General features: G+C 40.0%; 1 protein-coding gene across 1 annotated transcript; it reads right to left on the reverse strand.

Moving 5' to 3' along the window:
• Nucleotides 1-578: 578 nt before the first annotated feature.
• sypl1 (synaptophysin-like 1) lies at nucleotides 579-10,532 on the reverse strand. Its single transcript, XM_071903183.2, has 5 exons — nucleotides 10,408-10,532; nucleotides 5,465-5,583; nucleotides 4,921-5,125; nucleotides 3,908-4,099; nucleotides 579-3,007 (listed from the first exon to the last, which is right to left on the reverse strand). The coding sequence occupies exons 1-5, from the start codon at nucleotides 10,477-10,479 to the stop codon at nucleotides 2,876-2,878; spliced, it is 720 nt and encodes a 239-aa protein (XP_071759284.1). The 5' UTR covers nucleotides 10,480-10,532; the 3' UTR covers nucleotides 579-2,875.
• Nucleotides 10,533-11,218: the final 686 nt, after the last annotated feature.

The raw sequence follows: 11,218 nt of genomic DNA on the forward strand, positions 1-11,218 counted from the left end.
TTAAACATCTCAAAACTCATCTTTTTATATTTACTTTCCACTGATATTATTGTCTATCAGACTCCTTTTTATTTCTGTTAACCATTAAACATTTTATTTTGCTGCTGCTCTTCTGTTTTGTGGAGCACTTTGTAACTGCTTTTTGTTTTTTGCATACTTATTTAAGGTGTAGATTGTGTGAAATGGGTTGCAACTGAATATTAGGAAGTTGTTTCTTAATATTTTGTACGCTGAGTCATACATCCGGGGCTTCGGCATGAGGGATTGTACATCCGACCCTGTGCTCGCTCATGAAGTCTTAGTCTTAACCCTTATTTAACCAGGCAGGTTGACTACGAGTGCATTCTTTAACAGAAACGGCTTGGAGAAGTATTTGCAGTGGGAGGGTTTTCCACTGTGGGTTGCTGAGCAGTTGGAGGTTCAGTGCCTAACTAATTTAACTAATTCTGCTGCATCACAAAATCCTCCATTTCCTCACTTCTGCACTTAGAAAGTGTCACCAGCTGAGAATTATACCTAGTTACATCCACACAGAGAACCACACACAAACACACACACATCCACTACAGAGACCAATGTAAAAATCATTCATTTTTATTGAAAAAAAGGAAAGAACATCAAATTCTGCTTGTTACAGAGTGGATGTATGTCCTTCTCTTGAATAAGACAGTTTGGCAGGTTAAATGCATAGGAATCATTGACAAAGCTATAGCTGGTTGAATGATGATTACAAGAGTGCAGAGGCATAACCAGTACACCACACACATTCATTTATTTGTTTAACTTTGTCCTTGGACACACAACACAATCCAAGTTAACTTTTTACTATATCAAAGGCAATAGACAAAAAAAACAAGAAAAAAAATCAGCAATCATTCAAAATAACGGTCTATATCACTCTTAGAAATGAAAAATAAAAGAAACAAAAGTGACACAATGCCAGCTCACTGTGTCTCATGAAGATGGCTTAAAAAAAAAAAAAAAAAAAAAAAAAAATCTAAGGAAAACTAGAGTGACTTGTACAAACAATGACCGTAACGAAATAATTCATTTAACATCACATGTTGAGATACTCACAAAGTTTAAACAGGGAAGATAAAAAAAAAGTACTGCTTCAACAATATTGCTTCTGTTTAACAGTCATGGCAATTAAGTGATGGAAAGAAACTAAAATTAAAAAGTAAGGATGAAATCACAACAACTATCAACACAATAACAACAGAAAAGTTTTTTTTTTTTAAAAAGGACGGAATTTAGGAAGGATTTCACCTTCCACTGGTACCTTGGTAGAAACTAAATAAATCAAAGCCTGGAGACTCTGAGCACCTGAAGCATTTCATACTTTGGGTGCAAAAGCACAGCAAGATTTCCTGAACTAATTAGGCTAAGTGGCCAATTTGGTGTCACAGACAAGTTTTGTAAGAGCTCAAGTATTCTTTTTGGGGTTACACTCACACTGAACGACATAATTTGCATATTTAGCACAATATGAGCGTATTATACTTGTTGAACATGATATACACTGATTGTACAAAATATTAATCACATCTTCCTGATATTGAGTTGCAGTCCCTTTTGGACAATCCACATCTCAACTGCCTCAAAGCTTAAAAATCTTTCTCTAACTCGTCTGCTTCTCTTTATCTACATCTCCTCCTTTGTGATTGGTATAGCTTTAATAAGGGAAATCAATAAGGGATAATGGCTTTTACCTGGATCCCCCTCATCACTGTAGTTCATGAAAAGAGTAAGTGTTCCTAATATTTTGTACATTCAGTGTAAAATGCTAAAAATACACACTGTGTGCAAATACTCAACAGGTTGAATACAGTAAGAGGCAACTGCATAGCTCAGTATCACAGCCCAGTCATACTAAATGTATACAATATATGTCATAATACATTACAATGAGTGGTCATAACGCGCTTATAATGAATTTATGATGCCTCACAGTGCACTTCAAAGTGTTACCCCTTTTTTTTCACCCTGAAAGTCTTGATCAAAAAGTTTAAATCTCGTTTCCTTTCGTGTGTGTCGTGTCAGAAAACCAAAGAGGTGAAGCCAAAGTACCGTACATTCATCAATACCTAAATAAAGCATAAGAAATCCGGCCTCAAAAGGCAAAACAAGGCAATGGATAGAGAAGGCTTGAGCCTCCAATGCTGCTGTAAAGCCTCAGTTATGATAGCCAAGACACTGGTTCATTGTCTGTGCATCTATCTGCCTACTAAAGCATAACAAAACATACTAAGGATTCATGTGAGAAGGCATGTATAAAGGCTTTGGCATGCTAATTGCATTGGTGTCGCTACTGTAAATAAGGCACAGGTAAAAAAAAAAACAGTCCTACTTTCTTCTCAGCAGAACATTACTGCTGCAGAGTTGCTTAGCCCTTTTCAGCAGAATTTTGTTTGGAAAATTTGCATTTCTCAGTTCAACCATGCCATGAAAGTGCAAGGGATGATATGACAGCCAGTGGTTTTGAGTTACAATATGCCAATTCAGTTCTGCGTAACCAAATAGGCTGCAGTGTCTGCTGTAGTGCTAATGTAAGATACTGTAAATGCATGTGGAGTGGTGGGAAACTTCTACAATGGCTGCTACTATATTGATAAGGTCCAAATCCAATAAGACACAACAGGTTTTCATATTGACCATCTAACAAATTCTCCTTCATTCTACATGTTGTCTGTCCTTCATCTTCACAGGCCATAGGTATGTGTGTGTGTGTGTGTGCGTGTGTGTGTGCTCATAGTATGTCTGTTTGCCTGTGTGTATGGTGTGTGCATGTCAATTTCTGTGTGTGTTTGTCTGTCAGCGTGTGTGCATCTGTTCCTCTATGTGTGTGTGTGTGTGTGTGTGTGTGTGTTACATGTCAGATGGGTGCAGGGACCTGTTGCCTTCCAGATCCGGCTTGGGAAGAGTATTTCTGAGAGTGCCAGCGCGTCTCCTTGTACACGAACCAGGCGTTGCCCGCCCACACAAACATGTTGAGGTAGCCAAACACCTGGGAGACGGAGAGAGAGAAAACCTCAAGTTCAATGACACTGGAAAACAATTACTCAATAATAATGGAGGATTTTCTCATAATGTACATACTACTGTGAAATTTGATCACCCTCTAGACGATGGTTTGTGTTTGATAGGTTTCATTCTTACCTGAAATTTATCAATCAACTGTAACAAAGTGTCTGCAGGTTTCATCAAGTTAAACTGAAGACTTTTTAAGAGCCTTCTGATGCCAGTTACAACAAAATATAAAACCCGTTTGATGAAAAGTGAAATAAGCATGAATATGAAAACCACAGAGCTATCAGAAAATAGGCCGATTTCTCACCAGAGAAATCAGGAAACCACATTTTGAACACCTCTAAAACTGAATGTAAGTCTTAAAACGCTATATTGAACTGAATTGCATTTAGACTGTATGATTTTGAGACTTTTTCAGGACCAGCAGTGATCCAGCAAGCATTTTACATTTATTGTTATTATATGTGAATAAAGTTCAGCACCCAAATGAGCCCACAATTTTCACAATATCTTATTATGGCACAGAAAAAAATCACACTAAAACAGCTTTGGAAACCGTTTTGAACTGATATCAAAAAAATATTTATGTCCTGATTTTACAAAATGAAGCAGGTAGTATTTGTCTTAACTTTTATTTTGATGCTAAATTTCAGGTTTTCAATGTTGGTGCAGGCCGTCCTATCAACATCTATTCAACGTTGAAATGTTTGCTGGGAATAGCTGACTTCTTCCTTAGGAATGTCCCTCATTTCTAAACAAAGATCTTAAGATAGCTGTAAACTGTAAACTATGAGTTTTGCTTGCATGCCAACAATCATTTTGTAAGTACAATAGAAGTGACACTTTTTTCAGATGTCGTCCCTGCATGTCTTCTCACCACGGAGATGTTGAGGGTGCGCATGTTGGCGAACTCGGTGACCTGGCAGGTGACGTTGCTCTCCTTGCAGAGGGCCAGCGTGGCGCCGATGCCCTCGCTGTCCGTGGCGTCCTTCACGTTCTGCAGGCCCTTGGCCCAGGCCGACGAGCACACCAGCCACAGGAAGGCCAGCACCGCCGTCACCACAAAGTCCTGCAGGCAAGAACAAGGACAGGCCGAAAATGTGACCAGGACGTTAAAGCCAGAAGTCGTTTATTAGCAGTTTAATAGCGCTGTAGTTTATTATCCATTTAAAAATGTTTCAGGAAGCCCCAGGTTATAGATTTTAGTATGTCAGCCCACAAAGTCCTGGATGGGAAAGGACATTATAGTCCCATAATTAGAAAACTCAATTGTCTAGCTGCAGTATTGCTGAACATTTATGCCCAAAACAAATGAGACCTGATTAGACCCAATTGGCTCTGATGGGCTCAGGCCAGCCTGGGCTGAACTTCTCACTTAATTGCTCTGAATTGGGTTGGGCTCGGATTCAAAAATATTGTTGAAAAATGTTATGTTTCAGTGAAATTCCATGTTTTTTTGCTTTTTCTTACCACATATCTGAGATTATATGTAGTGTTATATATTATCAATACTGAATATCATAAAATGTTGAAGGAACCTTTCAGCTGGTATTTGATGCATAACATGTAATCGTAATACATACATTATGATTAAATGTATTTGATTTGTGTAACTGTCTTTTATTTGATTCATAATATTTGATTTCTAATGTTTAGCAAGTCAATACAAACTCTCTTAGAAGTGGAATTTCATGGAATTTAATGGAATTCAATTATGTTTCCTGTTATTCCAATTCAAATCAAATTATGTTTCCTTAGAGGTGACATTCCAATTCCAATTCCAACTCCAGGAATTGAATAGGAATTTACCATGCATTCTCACTTCAACTCCTGAATGGCCCTGACCCTGGAACACACAGAGAGAGGCGCATTTGTAAGACAGATACTCACAAACATGGGTCCGAAGTCGGAGTCCTTGTAGACGTGCATGTAGCCCAGATAGACCAGCAGAGCCACCATGCTGTACAGGAAGCAGACGATGGCGACACCGACGAAGAACTCCGCCGAGGAGGCCGAGTCTCCCACCAGGTGCGTCGTGGAAACGGAGTGGTTACAGAACGTGGCGTTTCCCTCCACCAGCGCCACCTGGCTTAACCTGGACACAACACAACATGCAGGGAAGGTTAAAAGTGATGTTTGGCTTAGTGGGAAGGCATGACTGCTAAGAAGTGTTACAGTCAGTCTTAGCAGATATTAAAACCAAAAAAGGAACTGATTTATTAAGAATAACTTTAAATACTGTGCTGAAATTACACTTCATCGCTGTCATGTTGTCCTATTCTTTCTTCTTATTTGGTACTTATATCAGGTCAAAATAATCTTTTACTCTTGTTTTTCAGACATCAGTCAATGCCCATCAAATGAAATCAGCGTTGGCTCATATATACACATTTCAAATAGATCAGTTAACTATAGACTGTGTCGGGACTCTCACCTAAATGGGTAGTGAAAGGAGGCGTTGAGGGTCTCGTTCCTCCCATCGCCGCAGAAGAGAGATATGATGTTCCTCCCTGAGAATCCGCCGCAGCTTCCAAAAGCAAATATGGCCGTGAGCTGTTTAGAGAGAGAGAGAGAGAGAGAGAGAGAGAGAGAGAGAGAGAGAGGGAGAGGAAAAAAGAGCAGCTTTAAATGATCAGTAGAAACGATCAGTAGAGAATGTCTGACTTAGAAACATAACAGATTTCATTAATATACTTATTGACTGACTGACTGACTGACTGACTGATTGGTAAATTAAAATACAATATACCAACATATGCCAACGAGAATATATTATTCTAAACTATCAGGATAGCAAAATAAACGTTCGCAACTTATTTCCATTGTGATCCTCATATAAACTGCACAATTAGATTACTGTGGGACATGACAATCTCTCAATGAAACAAATAACTGATTAGAAAAGACAATATTATTTTGTGACACATCATACATGTCTTATTGGACCAGATATTTTGAAAACACAGCATAACCAAAGGACAAATTCAGGTTCTCCACGAATAGGCTTATATAGCAGCAAGGGGCCTGAGGGGTCAACTGACCATCACATGACTTTTTCTCTTACAAACAGCTGAACATAAGACTCGCAACTGAATATCATTCAAGTTTTCTTGAGTCCTTTGCTTACAAAATACAAACATTTTCAAGGATGTTAATACTGAGCAATGGACATCAGTCAACTTATTTTTATTTTCAAAATGGAAACATCCGACATGAATGAACATTCTCGACATTCTTCCTTATGAAAATATGACTTACATATTCACTAATTCAGCTTTGGAATTCTTTCCTGCTGGGGCGCAAAGGCATCTGATTCAGCATGCAGGCCATGTGACACTAATACTCTCCTTAAAACCAATGCAAACTGAATTCTTCTGGTCAGGGCGGCTGCGATGAAGCTTAGCCTTCAAACTGTCTTTGTGCAGCAAAGACAGACAGGCAAAATGCTGTGTAGCTCCTATGCCACAGGATAAACACCGGTACTTCTTGCACATAATTCACTGGGTATGTGACTTGATGACTTGGGGTGAAAAGATGCACTTCAAGTTACAATACACCGCAAAGAGAGATTTTTTTTTCCCCTAGAAATGCGTAATCAACAAGTGTTACAGTTACAGTTGTCATGCATTCTAGTCATAGCTGCAGCTTCAGGCTCTCTGCCCAGACTTAATACCAGCAGTCCTGAGCCTGCCAGCATGACAGACAACTGTGCTACAGCGCTAATTCAAAGCTTTGCAGCCAAAGACCAGACCAGAACAGTCTGTGACATTCTCTAGAGATACTTTTGCTAGTTTATTGACGATTTTTTATCACACAGCACTGATTCAATCTATGCTCAGCTCATGAAAGCTTTTACATTTGCTGTTCCAAACACCCGGTGCCAGGTAGGACTTTCCCGGGAAAAAGGAAGGAAGTGATAAATGTGATGTTTGGGAGAAATAGAAGAACAGAGTGCCACCTACAGAAAGTCAGACTTCATCAACAGAAAAAAGACACACTGTTTGATTGACAGGTGATCGTTTAGCACCGAAGATGTCAAGAGAACGCAGATTACGTGGATTAACACTTTAAATAGTATTAAGGCATTTCCGTTTTAGGAGACAGCACGCAGTGGAGGATGACGGGAAGTGGATGACATCATGTGACAAAGGTTATGATCCTGATTCAGACCCAAACGTCGCACCAAACACCAAAACGACGGCATTTCTACCGGAGAAACGCATCTAACCGACTCCTTAAATTCTGTTTGATCAGCACAGCCGTGTCACACTTACTCACACATGAAGAGAGAAAAGTTACGCCTGAATAATGCTTACTACAGAACAGCTCAACTGCTGCTGCCCTCCGCTGTACACCACAAGAGCCTCACACACACACACACACACACACACACACCTCGAGGCCTCTCTCCAGATGTTTCTCCAGATGTCACTAGCTGCCACTTCCTGTTTTTCTAGCTACACACACACACACACACACACACACACACACACACACCACAGCGAGGTACTTCTCGCACATTCCTGTTTCGCTGTCTGTGTCACACTCCCACTACGAGGTTATGGAGTCACAGCATGGCCAACTATAACAGCCAGCATGGACTAAACACACACACACACACACACACACACACACACACACACACACACACACACACACACACACACACACTGCTGCTGCCTGTAAGCATTATTTTAACCTTTATTTAGTTAGGGAGGGTTTGCTGAGCATGCATGCCCTTTTTTAGCCATGCCATGCTTCATATTCAGTACTTCAGATAGCAATTAGTAGATGCTTCAATCCAAAGTACCTTACATCATTACCTTACCTTCCTGTGAGTGCATATATTTTGTTTTTTTAGTGAGGGTGTCCCAAGTGGAAATTGAACTCCTAACTTTGGCCATGTTAATGCTCCACCCATTGAACTACATAAGATCACATTCATGCAGTTACAACATTCACATCTGACTAACATCTGCATCCCATGACCTTCTCTAAAATATAATGTATTCTGATTACAGATACTTGAAATTGAGATTACAAAACCTTGAAAAATCGGAGGATTACTTTGAAAGCGAACAGCAAGAAGCTCAGAGGGCCGTCGACCTACTTTCTGATAAAGAGCTTGATCCTGAAGTGTGACATCATCACAGCAGGTTGTGGCCTATAAGTCGTCATCTCAAGAGAGACCGTTTTTGTTATCTCTTGATAAGGAGATAATTAAATTGCGATCACGAGAAAACAAAGGTTAATATCTGGAGATAAGGAGATAATCGAGTTGCGACCTTCGAGACAACGGGGTTAAAAAATATAAGAGCAATAACAGCCGCACGGACATCCGAACTTTTGAAGTATTCAGTGGAAGTCAGTCTCTAAGGAAGAGTTTTTCCAGTGTCTTTAGTTGGCTGGATATTTGGTTGGCTCTAGTAAGTAAGACAAATATAATAGTGGCTTTTTTAATAGTGATATTTTACAGTTATTATAATATAAGGCTGTGTTTCTTAAACTATTGCTTGGGACCCAGAAGGGATCCATAGGCTGCTTAAGACTGGGTTGCCGGTTCAAATTCTAGGACCTGCTGGGAAAACAGATTTGCTAAATGATGTTTTATAGTAATTATAATTACATCACTATATACTAAGCTATGGGTTGGGACCCCTAAGTGTTGGAGGATGTAGGAAGATCCCAGGTTTATGTGTGTGAACGCATGTATCATCTAGGCACTTTGTTGAGAACAAGAAAATTTGCCTGGTTAAATAGGTATTACATAATAGCAACACAATCACACACACACACACACACACACACACACAAACACACAGCCTTGTCTTCAGTCAGATGACTTGGTGTTGCTGCTCTCTCTCCTCTCTCTCTCTGTCTCTGTATCTGTGTTTGTGTGTGCGTGTGTGTGTATGTGTGTGTATGTGTGTGTGTGTGTGTGTGTGTATTAAGAGTGCCGTGGGGAAAGAGAGCAGCTGAGAGAAGCTGTAACTCAGTTATCTGCTACATGGCCCACACTGGATTCCTTTGACCCAGTTATGCAGAGCAGAGCTGATGAATGGGCTTTCCCCGAGAAATTATGTTTTCTCATGACGGACGGGCGTTAAATAAACAACAACAAAACCCTACATATCCATTATGAGGAGCACACTGTGACCTGATATTATTGACACTGTCTTTTAAGAGTTGATCGTATGAGAAATCAATATATAAATCAGTAGTTTCACAGCGTTTCTAGCACAGACAGCGTCTGCATGGTCACTCAGGGGTAAATAATTGGTGAGAAATGCATTAATCTATAACTGTCTCTGACATTTGAAGGGCAGGCCAGTAGAGACCACACTGACACAACCAGTCTGCAGCAGATCCAGCTACACTGTAAAGTAACAGGCAGATTATCCAACAAGGGCAAACCCACCTATAAACTCACTTTTCCATTTGTGAAACAGAGTTTACCCACCTAAAATAAGCTAAAATCAATCTTTAGCATCCAAAATCATATGATGTAATAGAGTAAGCAGAACCAGACATATGTCAAGTTACATGAAAATAGATCTTGTCATGAAAATTAACACTATTATTGATATGTAATTGTCTACTGCTTATATTGTTGCTAGTCTGCCTTGTGGTAATCACTGACTGGAGTTGAACTTATGCTTGCAAATGTCTAAAAATGCATACGTAGGCTATTGTATATAAAAAAAAACCCCATGCTGCAGATGGTTGAAAATCCCCATGCAGGACAGCTGATGAATCAACTCTCTATACAAAGCAGTTTCCAGAAATGTGTGAATAAGCAGAGTTTCATTTATGGGGTTGATTAAATATTTCGACATCTCCATTGTTAACAAATGCTATGGCAACACCCAAAAGACTCATTTCTGGGGAAATTTGACAGAGGAAAATGTTTTACCTCCCTGCTATCCCGCTATAAGAGCTTTATTCTACTCTATCTGTTCTAATATTCCTATGATATTCCTATAATATCCCTATGATATTCCTATAGGGACTTATAAGTGCCTCTGCTGCTCAATAGTGGGTTTTTGTGATAGTTTTAATCACTTTGGGATTCTCTGTGCTACAGCCTAAGTTTTAACCCATGTTGGCTTCATAATATCTTCAAGTTTTCCTGGTGTTTGTGTTGCATCCTTCTAAAAAAAAAAATAATTATAGGATTGCTGTAGGCCTAGTTATTTTTCGTGAAGGATTGTGCTGAAAATCGCCGGCTTCTTGGGGAAAAAAGTGGAGAGAAAAAAAACAAGTAAAGGGTTGAATACCTCCCTCCCTGTCCTCTATGTATAAAACACACACACACACACACACACACACACACACACACACACACACACACATTGTACACACACACATTTAACTTACCCACTCCACCAGTTTGATGAAGCCCAGCGGCTCCTTCAGCGGCGACAAGTTCAGCCGAAATCCGGTCATCATGATTGTTGCTCCTTATCCAAAATCTTTATCCTCGTTCCTAAACTGTGGATGTTGGTCCAACAGGGAGGAAAAAGGGGAGTTGTGTGACAGAATGACGTGGTTCTGCTGCCGACACTGCAAAAAATGCTCAGTTAGTCCGGAGTCTGAGTCTTAAAATCTCGCTTTGCTTTAAAGTGGGCTAAGTGGGGATTCCACTCGTTTCCAATGCAGTTTGCTTGTGTCAATATCTTGAAACAAGGCAGAATACGCAGATCATAAGCAGATCAATCCATGTAGTATTAAGAAAATGACACGAGATTCAACAAAACTCCTCAAGAATTGAAATTCATCTCACTCCACCTCATCTCACTGGCACTATTTTTTTCACTCGTTTTGTGAAAAGTCAGCAGACTCGATACCAGACTAAACTATTTGTTAAGATGGGTATTTTTTTGCAGTGTAAAAACGGGTTTGCTTGCGCTCCGCTTGGTGATGCCGCTGCGCAAAATACGCAGGCGACGCAGTGGGGGGGAAAAGAGCGGAAAGTGTGCCAGGTTGCGCTATGCTTTTGGAGAAATAGCGTCATGTATTTAGTTACAAAGGATTACTAAATGAAAAAAGCATTATCTGATTCCTTGGCTTCCTCTGCGGCCACAGACGGAGCTGTTCGGGAAGGAGGAGATTAAGGAAACTATTGCGAGAGTTTTTTTTTTCTTACTGGGCTGGAGGAATCCTGCAGCCCTTATGAGGAAGAACTATA

The sequence above is a fragment of the Centroberyx gerrardi genome, chromosome 24, assembly GCF_048128805.1.
Source record: "Centroberyx gerrardi isolate f3 chromosome 24, fCenGer3.hap1.cur.20231027, whole genome shotgun sequence".
NCBI lineage: Eukaryota > Metazoa > Chordata > Actinopteri > Beryciformes > Berycidae > Centroberyx > Centroberyx gerrardi.